Raw genomic sequence first — 19,785 nt, 5'->3', positions numbered from 1 at the left:
CCCTCACTCTTGTGAATATTTTTGTGAACCTCACTTAGTTGCTAAAAATATACTGTACTCGTAAAGAAGTACCAATTTTTCGTAAAACCCGATCAATTTTCCCTTTCACTTTCCATGTTCGGGGCACTTACTCCACTCTCTCACACTCTAAATAACCATATAATCTATTTTTATTTAACTTCCTTTTTGTCAGTGAACTTACTACAAATCTCCTTCATGATTACCCTGAGTAGTATTGAAAGTATCTGTGCTTTTCAAAAATATCGATTCCCACCTTTGGTACATGCTGAGACTTGAATACACTCACGTTCATAGGCAGACAAAGATTATTTTCCCTTAGTTCTTTGAATTCCCCGGCTAAATGGAACCAGATCTTTTGAAATTATTTAATGAAAAATACGTCCTTGAATTTCTTGCCATTCTCTTGTTTTATAAAAAATGGGAGACTGAAATTTATTTTCAAAAACCCCTCCTTCTAGTCTAAATGTCGATTCTCTTCAAATTTCGTCATTGACCGTCTCTTCTCATGTTAAGGACACTACCTACACACTTTTCCCCCTGAAAATGTCCTAATGATCATTTCTGAAGAACTTCTTTGTGCCAAATTTGATAGCAATCCGTTCAGTAGTTCCGGAGTTGCGCCGTTACAAACTTTACATCTCCTTTTTAGAGGGACGTACTACATCCACCCCACACGAAAACCCTAAGTTGCACAAAATGTGTCTATAGTCTTCAAAAAGTATCGATTCTCGTCAAATTGAATAAATTTTTTCATGACCCATGTTAAGGATAGTTGATACGCTCTCTCCCCCATAAAAATACGCTTACAACTATCTCTGAAGAGCAAAAAGCAGCTATGCCAAGTGTGATAGCAATCCGTTCAGTAGTGTCGAAGCTATGCCGTTACATCCTCCTTTTTAAATGCACTTGCTACATCCACTCCCTATATCTATCATATCTAAGGTATGGAAAATGTTTGCATGATCTTCAAAAATAATCGATTCGTGTCAAATTTTGTGATTTTTTTTCATGGCCCCTCTTAGTAATGATACTTGCTACGCTTCCTCCCCTATAAAAACACCTTTATGACTATTTCTGAAGAGCAAGAAATAACTGTACCAAATTTTATAGCAATTCGTGCAATAGTTCCGGAGTTATGCCGTTACAAACATTACACTCCATTTTAAAAGGCACTTACTACACCCTCTCCCCACAGAATATCCTTATAATCTTATCTAAGTTGGGCAAAAAGTATCTTAAAAAAGTACCGATTCTCGTCAAATTAGATAATATTTTTAATGACCAGCTTTGTTAAGGACACTTCCCACGCTCCCTCCCCCCATGGAAATATTCTTATAACCATCTCTGAAGAGCAAGAAGTACATGTACCAGGTTTGATAGCAATCCGTTAAGTAGTTTTGAAGTTATGCCATTACAAACATTACACCCCCCTTTTTAAAGGCATTTGCTGCATCCATCTCCCATTAAATTATATCTACGGCATGCAAAATGTTTCTAAGATCTTCAACAAATATCGGTTTTCATCAAGTTATATGAATTTGTTCATGACCCCTCCTTGGTTATGACACTTGGTACGCTCTCTCTCCCCATAAAAATACGCTTATGACCATCTCTGAAGAGCAAGAAGTACATGTGCCAAGTTTGATAGCAATCCGTTCAGTGATTCCGAAGTTATACCATTACAAACATTACACTCCCCCTTTTTAAAGGCACTTGCTACATCCACCCCCTTATAATCTTATCTAATATATGCAAAATGTTTCTATGGTCTTAAAAAAGTATCGATTCTCGTCAAATTAGACAAATTTTTTCATGACCTCCCCCTGTTAAGAACACTTACTACGCTCCCTCCCCCATTAAAATATCCTTATGATCATCTCAGAAGAGCAAGAAGTATCTGTGCCAAGTTTGGTGGCAATCCGTTCAGTAGTTTCGGAATTATGCCGTTTTAAACATTACACCCCCCTATTTAAAGGCACTTGCTACATTCACCCCCCATATAGTCATATCTAAGGTAAGCAAAATGGTTCTACGGTCTTCAAAACGTATCGATTCATGTTAAGTTATATGAATTTTTCCATGACCCCCCCCCTTGTTTATGACACTTGCTACGCTCCCTCCCATATAAATATACTCCCTAAACCATCTCTGAAATACAAGAAGTATCTGTGCCAAGTTTGGTGGCAATCCGTTTAGTAGTTCCGAAGTTATCGCGTTACAAACATACAAACTTACATCCATTTTTATATATATAGATAGATAACGACGTATTGATTTTTCGATCGAATGTGGTTCGATCGAATCATAGCTACCTTTGATTTTGCTAGCGTTATGGGGAATACGAATGAAATACGATCGAAAAACCAATACGTCGTTATTCAGAATAAGGGCGATTATCCCGTATAATATTTAATTTCATAGAGATTCTTATAGGTCCAAAATACAAGGTGAAGAGTTGGTTTCCGGTTCTGGAAGTAGCGCCAAAAATTCCATTTCATAACGTTTAATGCCATGCAATTTCTGTCACACATGTCTAAGACCTTCTAAATGAGCATTTATAGAGCACAACAATCCACAAAACTTGATAACGGAAAACATTCTAAATTTGTAGGTCATATTAATTGATGACCATACAAACATCAAAGCACGCTAATACTCGCATTTCTCAATAATTTGTTTAAGTCTTGTTGAGCCGTCACCCCGGGCGCAACGTTTTTAGGGGGGGCGGCAAACCAATCCTTGAGACCTTTATTTTTTTGTGCTCGTCCAAGTCATCTTTCCGGAGATGGAGATTTTTTTATCACTAAACCATCAATTGGGTTGCAAATTTTATTTTGCCCCGGGAACCAAATTTCCTCGGTACACCACTGATGGAGCATAATGTTCGTAGAGTGACTGTTATAAGAAAATTAGTATATCAAATAAATGGCTTTGTTTTTCTGCATGTTCATACTGTCAACAGAGGTTTTTCTTAGAAAAGTGTGAAATGCTTAAAAAACTAAGGGGGCATTTTGCCAAGCAGGGACGCTTTATAATATTGTCCCCAATCAGCAATAATACATTTGAACTTGATTATTGGTCACTTTCTGAAAAGATTGTGCGAATAGAAAAAAAACAAAATGAAACAGTTAATTATCCATTTCTGTCGAGCGTTTCGGGAGAGTCCAGTTGACTTCAACAGTTCCTAAAGCATCGGAAAAAGCGGTCAAAAACGTCGGAATGGAACTCGCATCGATTTCTCAGATATTGTTTAGGGGACGGGTATAGCGGGATAGTCGATGCCTTCCACGCAGCCCGCCTGGGTTCGATTCCCAACCCCGCACATAGGGTCAGAAAGTTTTTCTGGTCCGAAGAGGCGAATAACCTAAGATGTTAAAGGCAGCTTACCATTTCGCGGTTAATTTTAACTTTTGGTTGAAATCTGACACACGAGCGGTTATTACCCTGCTCGAAAGCATGGTTATTTTTAACAAATCGATGGTTATTTTCCAACACGGAAAAAAATCTTGCGAAAAAGATTTCAAGATCATTTCTTTAGTTAAAATTATTTCCAGTGCAACATAAACCCAAATAACTTTCCATCCATTTCAACTAAAAGCTAAAACTAATCGCGAAATGGTTCACAGCAATAGAGATCCATCTTCTAGGTCCAAAATACAGGGTGATGAGTTTTGAAAATTTCAAACTAGAAGGAACGTTGCAATAAAAACAGAAAAAAATTCTCCACTTGGTTCAAAACTGTTTCCATTACAAGGTCTTGTTAGTAGGTTTTCATAATAACTTGACTTTACCGGTTTCCGGTTTTGGGAGTAGCGGCCAAAAAATCCATTTCATAACGTTTAATGCCATGCAATTTCTGTCACACACGTCTAAGACCTTCTAAATGAATATTTATAGAACACAACAATCCACAAGACTGGTGATGATAGATTTTGAGAGATTGTCCGAGATAGCCCCCTTACTCTGATTAGTGAAGAACGGAAAACATTTTTTAAATTTGTAGGTCATATTAATTGATGACCATACAAACATTAAAGCACGCTAATACTCGCATTTCTCAATAATGTGTTAATGCATAGACGAGACTCGAACCTGTAGTTTGTTTCTAACCGGGGAAATGATTTTGCCAATTAAACTATCCTGCATATGTCGTTTATTTTACCCAGGTTTAATTTTTCATTTTATGTGGTTTTTACACTGTCAGTGGTGTGGAGTTTCGATCATCACGAAACTATTAAAACCACTATCTGAAACTTTTATTATTTCTGTTTCTGAATTCGGGAGGTGCCAGGGCCCCTCGGGTACGTGCCTGCGCCGCCTTCTGGGTATACGTGCCTGTGCGAACGAACATTTTCATTGATTTGACTTAAAGCAAAGACATCATATTAACAAGATATCCAGCTCTCACATTTCCCGAACTAGTCATTGGCAACAACATTTTTTGCGATCATGGTGCCCTCAAGCGAGTCCGCATCGATTCTCGTACACAGAAGTAGGGGAGAGAAATGTCAAATTCGTGCGCGCCAAAATAGCAGCACTGCGCACTCTTACAATTGACATGATATGTTGAATGTGACATCGTGCGATGGCGTTACTGAACTGAAGATTGATTTCGCTCCAAGCTGACAGAGTCTGCTTAAAGGTAATCTGTCTCGAATAATAAAAAACCGATTCCTAATCCTACTAATTGTGTAATAATGCCTTTCTCTAGTCATTGAAACAATCTCAACTTTACTGTCTTGTTTCAATAACCTCATTCATGACACGAATTTGAGCTCATTTTTGCTACAAATTCATTCAGATTGATTCGGGTAGTCACAAAAGCATTCTTCAGCGCTCACGTCACATATTTGGCAACATTTCTCAAACCAAACAAGCTGACCCGTCGAACTTCGTTTCGCCCAAAAATTATTTGTTCGAATTTATGTTTTCGGACAGCAGAATTACCAAAAGACTAAGTGGTTGACATTTCTTTCCATTATTTTTCTGATTACTTAACCTGCAATCAATGGAATTCGACACACATTCGCTTTAGCCCAAAACAGAGATATCTCCAAAAGATAATGTGAAAATGTCAAATACTGTCAAGTACTGAAATGTGTTCAAGTACTGTGTAACTTCTGGTTGCTTGGAGAAACGACGCCTAATTTTTAATTTGATATTGATCTTACCAATTTGAACATTCTTCTCAGAATAAAAATATAAAATTGTAGTCCCAATCTTAAATCTCTTAGTTTGATCATAGCGCTTCTAGAGCACGATCTTTTCATTGAGTTTCTGATTTGTTTAGCTCACGCTCACAATGACCAATATTATTCATCTGACTCCATTACACATAATCCATCAACTGGTGAACGATATCAGAACTTTTTCTCCTTCCTACAGCGGTATTTCTAGAACAGTCATGTGCATTCCGCCAGTCATTAAACACGTGGCTTGAAATGAAGAATCACATGGATCAAGTATGAATGAGAAATATCCACACAAAACAACTCGTTGCGCGATATTTTCAACGATCTAGTATTCTTTCCTTCGGTGGTCAAACACTTAAGCAACTTGTTATGTACCAAATACGTATCAATGATCTAGCATTTTGCTTGTTGACGTATCCATTCAACCAGAAATGAGCTTCGTCGCTGAACACAATTTTTCGATAAAATCTTCCTCCGACTTTGTCAGCGTCCATACATGATTAAACCACAGACTAACAGACAGGACACTCAAATTCGATTCTTCAATCATCTTAACGGTCATTTCGAATATTCCTTTATTTGGGACAGTACTCACATGTGTCATGATGGCGCCACGTAACCCTATCAAAAAAATCATGTCTGTCATCTAGACTGTGTTTAATTTTTTTTATTTAATAACAGAGTTGCCGTTCATACAGAATTACCTGTAATGTATTGATTTGTATACGTCCATGCGAATTTCATGCAGGATTCAGGTTTAATACATATTGCCTAAACTATATACATAATTGTGCCTACTTCTCATCCTCCAACGCAATACAAAATCGAACCCGTTTTATTACAATATTTACTTGCTTCTGGTCTGCCACCACTTAATTTCGAGTGAAAACTACCAACACAATAAAAAATAGTCTAGATGAACAACATTGAGTCAAATAAACGGTTACCTTCCAACATCGCGAAAAAGTTAAATATATTATCAACGTAATCCAATAATTTATTGTGACGATTCAATTTCAAATATTTTGATGAAATCAGGCATCCCTGCAAGCAGCTGATCGGTGTTGACAAACGAGGGGAAACCAACTAGTTAAAAAACTTCTACATAACACAAGGGGTATATAGATAGTAAATAGTTCGCGCAGTACAATATAGGTGGAACTAGTGCATCACGAAAAATTATTTTTATAAGAATTTACTCATACTGTCATGTCTGTTAGTCTGTGATTAAACTATAAACCAAACGACGAGTCATGATTAAATTATAGACTAAACTTAATAAGTTTGACAAAGACACAAGACACGATTCACGCATCAAAAACAGTGTTGCCTAAAAAATACCAGCAAAAAATCACCCTTTATAAATGACGTAACCCAAAAAACATTCGTTTTAACACTTAATTTTCTCGGAGATGGCTGAACCGATTTAAAAAAATTCATGCTCATTTGAAAGCTACTATTAGGTCATTGATCAAGTTCAAAGATGAAATGGCTGTGACTTCTGACACTCACATCTTGTAAACATGTTCACAGATTAATCTGTGTTTCACAGATTCTCAATTTGCTGCACAGATTTCCCAAATCGAGCACACGAAGATGATTCCGATCTGCAATGTTCTTATGGGAAGTACACGAGGTTTTTACACAGACTGATTTTTGGATCAAGACCAAATCGCGCTATAATATTTTTTAATTGGGACTTGCTTTGCACTTTCAAGCTGCCAAAAAATCATGATCATGCATGATCAAAAAATTTCCGTTACTCGAAATCGTTGCAGATTGTGAGCGTCTACTAGAAGTAAAAATTATTGTAGCTTTAATAGGCCAAAGGAGCCTGAACCTTCGACGCAATTGATGCGAGATCAAAATAAGAGGAATACCGATTCCAAGAGTTTATCCTTGTGACACTGCTTTTGACACGGAAAGCCGCTCGATATTTTTTTCACTGATTTTGGTTAGTTTATCGTTGGTATCGAAAGTAAATGAAGTTAAGTAATTAATGATTTACACAATTTAATTTTACTATATCATCGTCAAAAGCTTTGTGCTAGATGAATCAAGACCGATCGAACAGTGACTTTGTACCGATTTATATAGATCTCCGGTTTCTAGTGATGCCAGTTACTGACTTCTCTAAAAGACCCCTTGAAACATGGATCAATTGATCAATTATTGGCTAAAACATTTGTACAAAATGTCCGCTAAGCGCTATCAAGTTTTTAATAGAGTCCAGAACAGTTAGGAATGGTAACATCTCTCGAGCAAAGGTTATTCGATCATAACCGGTATAAAGTTCCATTCGGTACAATTTACACGCTTAAGCGTTAATAAATATAAATGTTCGGATACATTCGCATTTGGCATAAGAAAAATAAGCAATATAAACGTTTCATCACAGTTATATTCAATACAAAACCAATAACACAAATGTACTACGTACTAATCATCGCGTGCATCAGAATCAAATTCAACGCTTACTTCCCCATCACTTGTTTCATTCTCTTCCCCGCTTTCGGACGCATCCCGATATGTGGTAAAGCCACTCGAACCTGGCATCACATCTCTCCGAATGGTTTCCATAACCTTTTCCCTAATTTCCTCACGACGCTTTAACCTTTCCTCGGTGTAACGGTGCATCAGCTGCTCAAGTGATTTATTTTTCTCTGCTTGTATTCGAATTGAATCCTCCAACGTTAAAATTTGAGCAGGACCATGCGTGTTTAACGGAGGAGTAGCTGCGGTATTCTCCCAGATATTGGCATGTTGAAGGTAACGTTGTTTCTCCTTTTCCGGATCATGCACATTTGTCCTAGTAGTTTTGAAAGGAAGATACTTTTTCTTCGGATCGCTGTTGAGCTCCTTTTGGCAGAATTTGATTGCATAAGCATCGAAATTTTCGTCCTCGGCTTTATTAGAATTTTTCGTCTTTTGCAATTGCTTCAGCACCGTACCGAATTTCTCGGCTGTCTGTTTGAAGTCTACTTCTATGAGATTCGCGTCTGCATAATGCAATTTCTCGTGGTTAAGCTCCTCGATATCTTTCAAGTCTTGTTCCGTAATTAAAGATTGTTCTGGTTTCAAAACAACTATTTTCTTATTCGTTGCAGTACTCTGAGCTAGTAATTTCAAAGGATCTATGCTACTGTCCTCATAGTCATCGTCACTGTCAATTAGTGTTTCCGATTCAACGTTTTTACTGTATTTGCCATTCCATTCCATCTTGGTCATAGATTTCTTTCCTACAGAAGCTATGTTAAGATCCGAAAATAACTCAGCTGCTTGATCAACGCGCTTATAAATATCAAGTTGATTCAGGATTTGTTCATAGAATTTTTGTATTTTAGCGCCTTTGTCCGGAAGTTTGGAAATTCGACGCCTATGAAAAAAATAAATGCTCAAATTCCATTTTTAAAATCACGCCTTTTTTTTTGAGAACGGCCAATAAGCCATCCGTCAACATTCACTTTGAAGAGTAATTTCGAATGACTCGGCACTCGCTGAGAGTAAGTCGTAATAGTAAACGGCAGAGAAAAGTTTTCTCTTTCGTCTGGTGTTAAATTTAATACTCTATCTTTCATAGCACGCTTGCAATTTCTTTCAAAAAGTGGAAGTTGACAGGTGGCTTATTGGCCGTTCTCAAAAAAAAAACGCGTGAGATCATTAAATACGTACTTGTTTGCGAGTAACATTTCTTGACGATTTTTAAGATCCAACAGTTCGGTTCTGGTAAGTTTGGTGAGGTCCTGAATATATCCTTGTTTTTCTTTGTCGGTAACCCGGGTAATATCACCCGGGACTCGAGTTAATATAGGAGGATTATACATCGTGCAAATTCGAACTCTAACTTCAATTAATACGTTATCACCGCTTCTTCCGCTCCTTCGCTAAAACAAATTCTTCTAGCGCAAAATCTTGTCAAAAATGTTGATTTCAAAACATCCCCGCTATAAAAAATTATGGTTGATCCAGTGATGCCATTTATACAAAAATTTTTGCTTGCCGGTACACATTTTATTCGTCTGATTTTATACGGACTTCAAAACACAAATTCAGATTTTTACAGGTAACGTAAAACTGGAAAGGGGCAGAATCTACACGTTTTCGTCTGAGCAGTCTTTGAGGATTTTGCAGTAGTGACATGTGCAACGTTTCGTAAACAATTGACATATCACTTAATATTCGAAAATCTTTATGAAATTGTTCAGATATAGGACTAAGAGCAAATTCAACAGTTGCAAGATTCATATGGGTGGTCTATAATGTAAATGAAACTGAAATAAACGTATCCCCAGCAATCCGTTTTAGTTTTATTTATTCGACCAGTTCTACTGTCAAATTTAAAACTGGTATACACTGCCGTTCTATTTTTTCGATTTTTTCTATATTTGAAACACAGATAAAACGCTGCTGGAGCTGCAAGTTTATTTTGCTATAATTTCTAGATTTAAATTTTAAAACTAACATGCGTCTATTTAAATTTTTTCAATTGCATATATTTCCATTTGATATTCGATTCGTTCAAACTACGTAATTCTTCTTGGTGACTCGTCGCATCTTGTTTCCGTTATCAATTAAAAACGAAACAAATTATCTTTCATAGTCTAGAGAACTTTGAAAGGATGATGAAATACATGAAGGCTGAAATCACGTGAAGTGAGACACGAATTCTGTATACGTATTCCAAACTTAAATGAAGGCAATAAATTCGAAAACAAAATGAAGAAAAGGTGCTCAACCGATTTTCTTCGTCTTAGACACAAATTTAAGGCATTGTAGTCCCATAGCGTGCTATCAAGTTCCATCTAGATCCGACTTTCGGTTCGGGAGTTGCAAAATGAACTCAAAAAGTGCACTCGATTTTCTCAGAGACCGCTCATTCAATTTTCACAAGCTTATAATAATGATACTGAATTTCATCTGGATACGACTTCCGGTTCCGAAATTAGACTGATAAGTAAAACAATTACATTTTCAGAAGCGTGTTTTTATACATGACGCGGCAAAAACTAGCCAAATACATTCAAATAGCCGTATCTCTCTTCAATTAGGCAGGTATTGTAAGATATTGATGTTAATGTATAATTTTATCCACATCCGGCTTCCGGTTCCGGAAATACAGGGTAGTGTGTATGAAATTGCATCCTGTGACATAGAGCGATAAAAATCCTTCTAAATTGGGTTCAAACCTGTTTGAAGTTATGCTAGTTGCTGGAAAACGAATCGATTTCAGCTGTGTCGGTTCTCGGCTCCCGGTTCAGGAACTACCGGAAATAATAGTCGAAAACGGAACTTTCTTCATTTTCTCAGAAACCGCCGAGTCGATTTTTACAAACTTAGACTCAAATAAAAGGGTTAACGTATCTAAAAATAGACCGACAAACTTTTTTGTTCATATTTAATATTCAAAGAAAAATTTTGTTAATCCCTTAACAATATGAATAAAAACATGAGTTATATGAGAAGGGTATTATAGCACCACTAGGTGGATTAAAACAAGTTTTTTTATATACATCGATTTTTTCAATTGTAAATATTCAATTGGGGATCAAAATTTCGTTTTATTTCCGTTCAAACATTTCCTTCTTCCGAGTTCCTTCAACCTTTTGAAGGTAACCTTGAGTTCCCAAGCAATCAAAATTGGAGTAGTTTGATATTTTGTTTCGAAAATCCTTACAAATATCAGTTCAGGGGACCTCCGGGTTTCTCGTAGGTCGGGATCGTCTGCTTGCGATCAAAGAGTTTTCATTTCTTATGAGAAAAAAGTCCAAATGAACGGTTGTAAAAGGTATTAACAAACATCAATAAGAAACTACAGTTTTCTTGTTTCATACATTTATTATGTACTAGATTTTTACACAATTATCATAGTAATTTTTACGAGGGGTTATGCGTAACAACGATATTTTCATATGAATTACCACCTATTTAAACAATCGCCTTACTAATCAACGTTGTTTTATTTTCAAAGTATTATAATAATGGCGTCTTCAAACACGTTTATTTAAACACATCGGGCGAAAATTTTCCTGTAGTAAATTCTCTGTACAATAGTAAGTTTTGAATTTGTTGCTGTTATGTTATGCTCTTTGAATACAACAAACCGATTCACTGATTTTTATATGAACAATACTATATCAGAATCTGATTACTCAGTTATGCAAAGCAAATATTCTTAAGATGTAACGATATCAGTACGATCGATTTCCTAAATACCTTTATTATTTTCATAACGAGGAATGCAAAGTTTATTAGTATTATATTAGCAAGTTTGTTCTATTCCAATCTCTTATCATCAATAATGCAGTACCACCGAACTGAAAAATTCCTGGGTGATAGCTAAAGAACTGAACATTTTCTGTCCCAAAGCAAGGTCTACTGACTGATACTTTAAAAAGGCAGTTTACTATATTCTTACTCATATAATGAGAGTAGGATTTGAAGGTGAGATTCGCATTGAAACTGGTATCGGTTGGCCTTACCTAAACGAATGTAAAAGATTTCTCCTGTAAAGTACAGTTTTTGAGAACGAAATTTTATCAAATCTGCTTACTTGCCTCTGATGCATCCTCGTAGTGATTTCTTAATGACATTTACGTTACTAATATTGCATAATATGGAAATAAATTGGTCGCTTATATAAAGTGCTGGTCCGTTCTCCGGTGAACAGATCAGTGAAGAAAATTATTCGGGGGGCACTGCCCTGACGAACTGCATCCTACTCAAGTGAGTTTAATGTAAGCAGCTGTTTGAGCACCTTGGTCTGTGACGTCTCTCGTATTTCTCCGGCCAAAAACATCTCGTCTACGACGGTGTACACTTTGTAGAAATTAAACACCAGATCCAACTCGCACACATTGTGGAAGTACTCGTTCAGCACTTCCACGAAATTGTGAATTGCCTCCAGATAGCATAAATTATTATCATTTACGTCTACACAGATGCAAAAGTACAATCCGGCGTATCTCCGATAAACGATTTTGAAATTGCGGAACTCAACGAAGTTGGTGTGTTTAGCATCTCGAACCGTCACGACGGCATGCACTTCCTCAATCAGTTTCTGCTTCTCGTCGTCATCAAAGTTCATGTACCACTTAGCCAGACGGGTTTTCCCCGCACGGTTCTGAATCAAGATAAATCGTATCTGCCCCAAATGACAGTATAGTTAGGTTTATTTTAAGTAAATGTCTGTTTGTTTCTTACCATTTTTAATACTCTTTAGCTGTAGACGATGGTACTAGGCAATGAAACAATAGCAGTCAAAGCAATCTCTGCGGAATTTGCCCAATTCACGCAAATTTTTAACTTTTGAATTATCCAAAATTGATTATTAGCCAAAATAAGATCTTCTTTTATTCTCTTTTGTGTCCTCTTTTGAAGAGACGTGACAAGTGAGACAGAGAAGGCGCAAAGGCAAGAAGGCAACACAACGATATTTGACAGCTCGACTCCCACTTTTTCGTTGCCAACATAACTAAGTTTACACGGTGTCAGAAAAGTACTGAATAATTATTTTAACCCTAAAACTTAATATTCGCGGGTTGTTTTGGATAACGACCTATATAATGCCGTTTTTGTTTTAAGCGCTTCACCGATGTAGTGTGGCAGCGACTATATTCGCTCCAATTTGGGTGTAATCAAGGCATCCTTTTCTTCCCTACACCGGTGTAGTGCCAGCGTTAAAAACGAAAATGCCATAAGCAACCTATTAACATTCCTCGATGAACAATTAGATTTTTTATCGTGACGTCATAAATGAACAAGCATTCATCCTTGACAGTGCAGCGGTACTGTTTATAAACAAGTTTAAACAAAAATCGAAGAACACATCTTAAGCAATCATCTTTACACTTTGCAACTAGTCATTTTTATTTAATAAATCTCAAAAATACAACCCCGAACGAAAGTTTTAATACTCTATTTAGGCGATATGGGCCGTAAATGGTCTCACCCAATTTGTCACTAGACAGACAAAGAAAAGTTAGCAGTGACGGTAAAAAACCTATATGGTGTAAATGACAGTTTCGCTTTATTTTCTTTCTCTTTCAATTATTACGGAAATTCCAGTAATTTTCAATAAATTCAACAGTGTATATCGAAAGTTGATGGTTTTTGCAATGATCCCAGGTGAAGTGTTAGATGGAAAGATTGCTGATTGGACCGTAATAATCGAAATTGAAAAAGGCGGGTAAGTAATGTCAGAGACATACACACTTAAATTTTTTAGCTGAGTCTCGGCAAAAAAATGCCGAGATTCGCACAGCCGAGTAATCAGCAATCATCTCGGGAAAAATAAAATTACTGAGCGTCTCGGCATCCTAAAATTTGACAAACGTCAAATATTGCCGAAATCGTCAGCATAAAATTTACAGTTTGCTCAGTGAAACGTTCACTGAATATTCGGCAATCCAATAAAACGAAAAAATGAAAAAAATAAATTGCCGAATCATCAGAAATTAAAAATCTAGTCAATTAATTTTGTTTGTATTTTCTCAACATTATAAACACGCCATTCAGGATAAAAAAAATCATTTTATTAACACTTAAAGGAGGCTTACAAATTTGTTGCCAGTAGTGCTTAAAGCCTACCTGAAAACATGTAGCATAAATAAAAAGCGGCGTTTCCATATGCGGCCACCTTGAGTCGAGCTGGAAATATGAAAATAAAAATATATATTGATTTTTGGCTTACAAAAATGTTCAATATTTAATGATGCATATACGGTATTGTTCAAAAAATAAACTTACTTTGATCTATTGAATTATTCCATGCATTGGGTTATTTTTTCGCATATCCCCCAAAGTTTTGTCTCGAGGACGCTTTGAGCCCCGTGTTAGATGTTTTTCCCTTATAATCGCGAGTGCTCTGATAAAGTCGCTTTTTATAAAGCGAAACATGTCACTATATTTATTCAATATTTTTACTTGCAAGTGGTTCCACGCTTCTTCGAAGATTATCCATTTTTTCACTCGAGAATTTCATTAGAAAATAATCGCACAATGCGAAGCGAAAATGTAACGCGGCAATAAATGACAGCTGTCGTGCTGAATCTCGGCAACAGCTAGCGCATATTCCGAAATCTCGGCAAACGTCTCTGCTGATGTCGGCATATCTGTTGTTTACTGATAAATTCAGCAAGCAATTATGCCAAATTTCGGCAAAGTGAAGCATTTTACCGAAATATCAGTGAATGCATTTAACGAAGCTCAGAAACATGCGTATTGATTACTGAGCAATCAGCAAATTTACGTGTTGCTGATCAGTTTCGGCATTTTATTATGCCGAGCTCAAGAAATGGTTTTAAGTGTGTAACACAGCGAAAAGTGCACAAATCTAACCAAACTGTTCTAGATTCGTACTAAACTGAGGACATTTTCCTTCGATTTGCGAACAACAAATCCTAATAGTTGTTTAGTAAACTTTTAGAGCCATATAGAACGGCTGATTTTGTGTAATGCTCTTCACCGTTGTTTTTTCACCAATGCAAATGACTGGCAGCTGTGACGTAATCGCTCTTGCCGAAAGCGAAACTAGCTTTGCAAACGACATAAAATACATCTACTCGCAGTGGCGACAGAATCCAAACTGTTTCAATTTTTGTTGAGAGGTTTCTTTTTACGTGATTTCGTTTGTAGCTTTTTCACTAATGGGCGGTCCTAACGGCTATAAAAATAGCCGCATACAGAATTTTAATAACGATTATTTCATTTCGGATTTGCATAATTTATTGAAAGAAACTATCAATATGCTGTAGGGATTCGTTTCTAGCATTCAGAAGGGTTAAATTGTGGAACTCACTACGATATTAAACACTGTTCGGAACATTTTCTCGAACGATTTGTTGTACAGCAGCAGATATTTTGTTCTCTTCCTCAGAACGCGTTCTGATTGGCTGGTGTATACATGGGTCGAATGAGACAGGTTTTTCAATAGTGTACTAAAATGTTTTTTTTTCTATACACGCTTATGTTGAAAAATGTCGATTCTATTGGTAGTTAGATTATATAAATCCTTTCACAGATCACTGAGATATGAGCTAGTTTGGAAGTAAACCTACTACAGCAAATGCAATATAATGGGCTTATTTTGCAATTTTGAAAGCGAAATACAACTATAAATACAACTACAACTACAAATACAAGTTTTAAAATAACTTCTATTTAAACACTACGTCGACCACATGGCGGTTCTAATGTCCAGCAGTTGTGAGCGATTTGATAATGAAAGCACAGACTAACAGACAGGACACTCAAATTAGATTCTTTAACCATATAAACGGTCATTTCGAATATTCCTTTATTTGGGACAGTACTCGCATTTGTCATGATGGCGCTACGTTACCCTATCAAATACATCCTGTCTGTCATCTAGACTGTGTTTTTTTTTTCATTTACCAACCGAGTTGCCATTCATACAGAATTATCTGTAATGTATTGATTTGTATACCTCCATGCGATTTTCATGCAGGATACAGATTAGTTACATATTGCCAAAACTATATTCAGATTTGTGCCTACTTCTCATCCTACAACGCAATACAAACCCGTTTTGTTACAATATTTACTTGCTTCTGGTCTGCCGTCACTTAATTTCGGGTGAAAATCACCAACACAATCGAAAATAGTCTAGATGAACCACGTTGAGTAAAATAAATGTTTACCTTCCAACATCGCTAAAAAAGTGAAATATATTATCAACGTAATCCAATAATTTATTGTGACGATTCATTATCAAATATTTTGATGAAATCAGGCAACCCTGCAAGCAGCTGATCGGTGTTGACAAACGAGGGGAAATCAACTAGTAAAAAAACTTTTACGTAACACAAGGGGTGTACCGATAGTAAATAGTTCGCGCAGTACAATATAGGTGGAACTAGTGCATCACGAAAAATTATTTTTATAAGAATTTACTCATACTGTCATGTCTGTTAGTCTGTGATGAAAGCATTGAATTAATCTCGACGGACGGTGATGTTTCGTATTTAAATAAAAATATTACTTGTTTGGGAACTAATTTCCCATGAGCGACACTTACACGTAACAATACTCCAAGTAAAGTTAGTCCAAAGTATTTTCAATACCGTCAATCCAATTAACTTGATAACTTGTTGTCGTGTCCAAATTCTGGAATAACCAATATCACGTCGTGCCTTCGTGAAAGTAGTCCAAAGAAAAGAATGACGCAACGCACAGACGATCGGAATCTAACTCTCTTTTCCTCCTTTTTGTGGTGAAACGCATCGAGTGTGCGTTTTGTTCTTCTTCTTTTTTTTTCTTCTTTCATAGTTGCCAGTTATATTGTTTAATTTCCGTGCCAGAGGATGTGTGCAGTGCTGAGAAATTAGACTATGTATGTCACCGATATTCTTACTTAATTCATTATCACTACACTTGTGTCCATAGTTTTCGAAAAAAAAAATTAAGCGTTTGGAACTGTAAATATTGAGACTGAATATTGAAACATTGAGAGAACAGTTCATTGCACCTATTAAATAGTTTCCTCGGTGGAGAGAAAGTATTGTCAGATTGATAAGCAGTTTTGATTTTTTGACCATATTTTCGTCAATCCGATGAAGTTTCCATTACACGATTGAAAGTTTTGTGACTGGAAATCGGTAGTTGCACTTAAATAGGAAACCTTTTCTAAAGCGTAATTAATATCGTTTCAATTTTCGGAACATGTTTTGCTACTCATCGCGACTCTCAAAATATGAAAATTATTTACACTCAAGTTTCCACTTGATGTTCTAAAACACTTTTGCTGTATTTTAGGTAAACCGACAAGTCATTGTGAGAGAATTGACCCAAAAATCTATTATTTTCGTGCAGTAAACAAGGTGAACCGTAAAACGATTGTATTACTGATTGTGTATTTACATTGAAATCAGTTGATTTTAAAATTCCGATTTTTTGGAAGACTGTTCGACGCATATTGAAGAAATTTGAAAAGTCTTAAGAAATAATTTTGTATCTTCCCAATCGAATTCGTTGACTACCCATTAATAAGTATGAACAAAATATACTTTTTCTAAAGCATGTAAAAAAAAAGACGGGTAATGTCAGAGACATAACTGGATGACGAAAATACGAATAAAATACATACTTTTTCAAATATCGGAAAATTTTCCTTCATATATTTGTATTTCTAGGGGTACCTGAAATATTTGGTAAATTTTTGCATCTGAAACATATAGCAATGTATGTTAAAATTAAAAATAAGATGATATAATAAAAGAAATCTTTAGATTCTGCTCGGTTTTGTTTGTTTGAATTTAGAGACTATTTGAAAAAAGCTGATCGGAGTTACTAGCGAAAAAAATCTGTAGTATGTAGCCCACAATACTTACAGAAAATATTCCGTACTTCTATATGTCGGTTTTGCACGACATGCGTTGTGCGAGATTCGTTCTATTCCATGTGTTTGGAGTTTAGCGCACCTTATTCTGGTACTGAATTTCACCTCAATGCTCGTTCATAACAAACATTTAAGAAAATTTCAACTGAGTTAATTTTAGATATCTCATACTACGGAAAATTTTATCATAAATTGCTGAACATATTTCCGATGGTATGGAGAAGAAATTATTGTTATGTCTAAATGTATTTTAAGAGATATTCACCCCTATTCCGTACGTTGATCGATTCGAGATATTTCGATCGAATGTGCAATTTTCATTCTGCATTTCGTTCGAGTTGGGTATAAACTCGAATATCTTTCGTTCGAGTTTTCGAACATTAGTCGATCGACTTGCGTACGTATTACTTCTGTTTGGTTTAGAATCGTTCTAATTTGTTTATACAAGTGTGACGGTTTCGTTTACTTAGGAAATTAATAATATAAATAATATAGAACGTGTAAGTGGTTTTGACAGCTTTGATGGTTAATGTTCGAAATTTCAAGTGTTCCTGAACAAGAGTCGATCGAATCATACAAGTCGAACGAAAAAAAGAATGCAAAATTCGAACTCGAACGAAAGTGTAGATTCGTTCGTATTCTCGTACAGGATAAATTTTCAAAAGGCGCCCTATAGTAAAGTAAGTCGTATTCACTATAAAATACAAAGCGTAAAGTTATAACTCTACCCAATCACTAAAACGAATAAGGCATGCTCAAATGTAAAGTTTAACTATTATTTTCTTTTATTTAAAAAAAAATATTTGTTCGACAAATAGAAAACTGGTTTACCATTTAACTTCTGGCTGAAACATTGCAACGAATCGTACTGTTATTCTTTGTTATTCAAAGTTAACCTAGCCCATCATATTCAATCTTAGTCATACATTCCATCTGTACAAACACAAATATTTTAATGATATGTGCAACAAAAAGTCCGTTGACATTGGTTAACTCCTGGCATCGTTAATAGTGGCCGGAACTCGCACCTCCAGGCCGTTCAGTTCTTTTGTTAGCACAATTTGACAACCAAGTCGAGAGGTATCGGTTAGTTCGTAAGCTAGATCCAGCATATCCAACTCTTCGTCACCTGGTTTTTCCGGTAGAGCATCATAGTCAGCTTTGGACAGGATTAAGTGACATGTAGAACAAGTCAGTGTTCCTTCGCAAGCACCGAAACCGTCCAGATCAATCTGGTTATTAACAACCACGTCTAGCAGTGAGTCACCAATTTTACCCTTTGCCTTAATACGTTCTCCATTAGAGCGAACGAAAGTGACTTGGACTCTGAAAAGATAAGATATATCACATGTAAAATATACCAATAAGTTATAGCATGACTTGCTAAAATCAACAACCCACTTCATGCAGTAGTTTCAAATATTGTGAAGTGTCTCTCTCTCGAATTGAACCATTGAAACAATGAATGCATTGTGAAATGATGCAATTAAATCATGTCGCTTCATACTGCCCCGCATTATGCAGTTTCATAACTACTGTCCGCTGCTTCCTTGAAGCGAAAGTACTCTTACATGATACAACTAAAGTCGCTTGTTGATGTTAGCTAATGTAAACAAAGCCTTATGGTTGGTTTCACACCTGGTTCAACTTGCGATACTTACTCTTCACTTTGTAATTTCGGCTGCGATGTTGACAAATTTCTGGAAAAACTCTGAATCAAACGCGCTTGCTGAAGAGGAACAGCATGCCACCTAGTGCTGATGCTAATAACATCTACCAAACTGGTTTTGACGAGGCAATTGTTAAATATGAGCTGAGTGGCCCGTGATGTAATCGACCTAAACATCTTTTTTTCAGTCGTGATTCGATAGTATTATCCGTTATAGAAATGAATACGCTATACAGGATTCGTTGACGCTTTCTTTGTAAGAACACACGATTAAATTAACATATTTTCCAATTTTTTCTAATACAATTTGATGAGCTAAGAAAGTCGACTTCCAAAAAACTAACACGATTTTGGAACTTCTCCGTATGATTACATATTGACATTTCACTATAGTCTTTTTAAGCACAATCAGGGATGTCAAATATTTTTACCAAATGGTGGCAAACATTACAAATGGTCCTATCTCAAAAAAACAGGTTTTCTTTCGTTACTATACGGAGATGCCAGGTCTGCCGATTTCTACTGGGGATATATTTTCGTAAGCAGAT

At 36.1% G+C, this 19,785-nt stretch overlaps 3 protein-coding genes across 4 annotated transcripts; all 3 read right to left on the bottom strand.

Moving 5' to 3' along the window:
• Positions 1 to 7,596: 7,596 nt before the first annotated feature.
• LOC131433106 (uncharacterized) lies at positions 7,597 to 9,134 on the bottom strand. The gene is made up of 2 exons (XM_058599923.1): positions 8,886 to 9,134; positions 7,597 to 8,589 (listed from the first exon to the last, which is right to left on the bottom strand). The coding sequence occupies exons 1-2, from the start codon at positions 9,035 to 9,037 to the stop codon at positions 7,653 to 7,655; spliced, it is 1,089 nt and encodes a 362-aa protein (XP_058455906.1). The 5' UTR covers positions 9,038 to 9,134; the 3' UTR covers positions 7,597 to 7,652.
• Positions 9,135 to 11,028: 1,894 nt separating this feature from the next.
• On the bottom strand, positions 11,029 to 12,605 carry LOC131433107 (AP-2 complex subunit sigma). Of its 2 annotated transcripts, XR_009230023.1 has the most exons (3): positions 12,414 to 12,605; positions 11,764 to 12,354; positions 11,029 to 11,692 (listed from the first exon to the last, which is right to left on the bottom strand). XR_009230023.1 is itself a non-coding variant. In XM_058599924.1 (2 exons), the coding sequence occupies exons 1-2, from the start codon at positions 12,414 to 12,416 to the stop codon at positions 11,929 to 11,931; spliced, it is 429 nt and encodes a 142-aa protein (XP_058455907.1). In that variant the 5' UTR covers positions 12,417 to 12,605; the 3' UTR covers positions 11,029 to 11,928. The 2 variants fall into 2 exon arrangements, 1 of the variants encoding a protein (XP_058455907.1); XM_058599924.1 differs by having other exon boundaries at positions 11,029 to 12,354.
• A 5,725-nt stretch (positions 12,606 to 18,330) lies between these two features.
• LOC131431801 (adrenodoxin-like protein 2, mitochondrial) lies at positions 18,331 to 19,631 on the bottom strand. Its single transcript, XM_058597697.1, has 2 exons — positions 19,230 to 19,631; positions 18,331 to 18,894 (listed from the first exon to the last, which is right to left on the bottom strand). Exons 1-2 carry the CDS (start codon positions 19,412 to 19,414, stop codon positions 18,558 to 18,560), a joined length of 522 nt encoding a protein of 173 aa, XP_058453680.1. The 5' UTR covers positions 19,415 to 19,631; the 3' UTR covers positions 18,331 to 18,557.
• Positions 19,632 to 19,785: the final 154 nt, after the last annotated feature.

This window comes from Malaya genurostris, chromosome 2 (genome assembly GCF_030247185.1).
Source record: "Malaya genurostris strain Urasoe2022 chromosome 2, Malgen_1.1, whole genome shotgun sequence".
Taxonomy (NCBI): domain Eukaryota; kingdom Metazoa; phylum Arthropoda; class Insecta; order Diptera; family Culicidae; genus Malaya; species Malaya genurostris.
Note: the sequence above shows the minus strand (reverse complement) of the source record. Positions and strands in the feature narration are given on the sequence as shown.

Excerpts from the sequence above, each read along its gene's own strand:
- LOC131433106 (XM_058599923.1), bottom strand. The coding sequence starts at position 9,037 with ATGTATAATCCTCCTATATTAACTCGAGTCCCGGGTGATATTACCCGG. Across the intron at positions 8,590-8,885 it reads GAAATGTTACTCGCAAACAA|GCGTCGAATTTCCAAACTTC; the intron begins GTACGTATTTAA and ends TTTTTTTCATAG.
- LOC131431801 (XM_058597697.1), bottom strand. The coding sequence starts at position 19,414 with ATGTTTAGGTCGATTACATCACGGGCCACTCAGCTCATATTTAACAAT. Across the intron at positions 18,895-19,229 it reads CCGAAATTACAAAGTGAAGA|AGTCCAAGTCACTTTCGTTC; the intron begins GTAAGTATCGCA and ends TTATCTTTTCAG.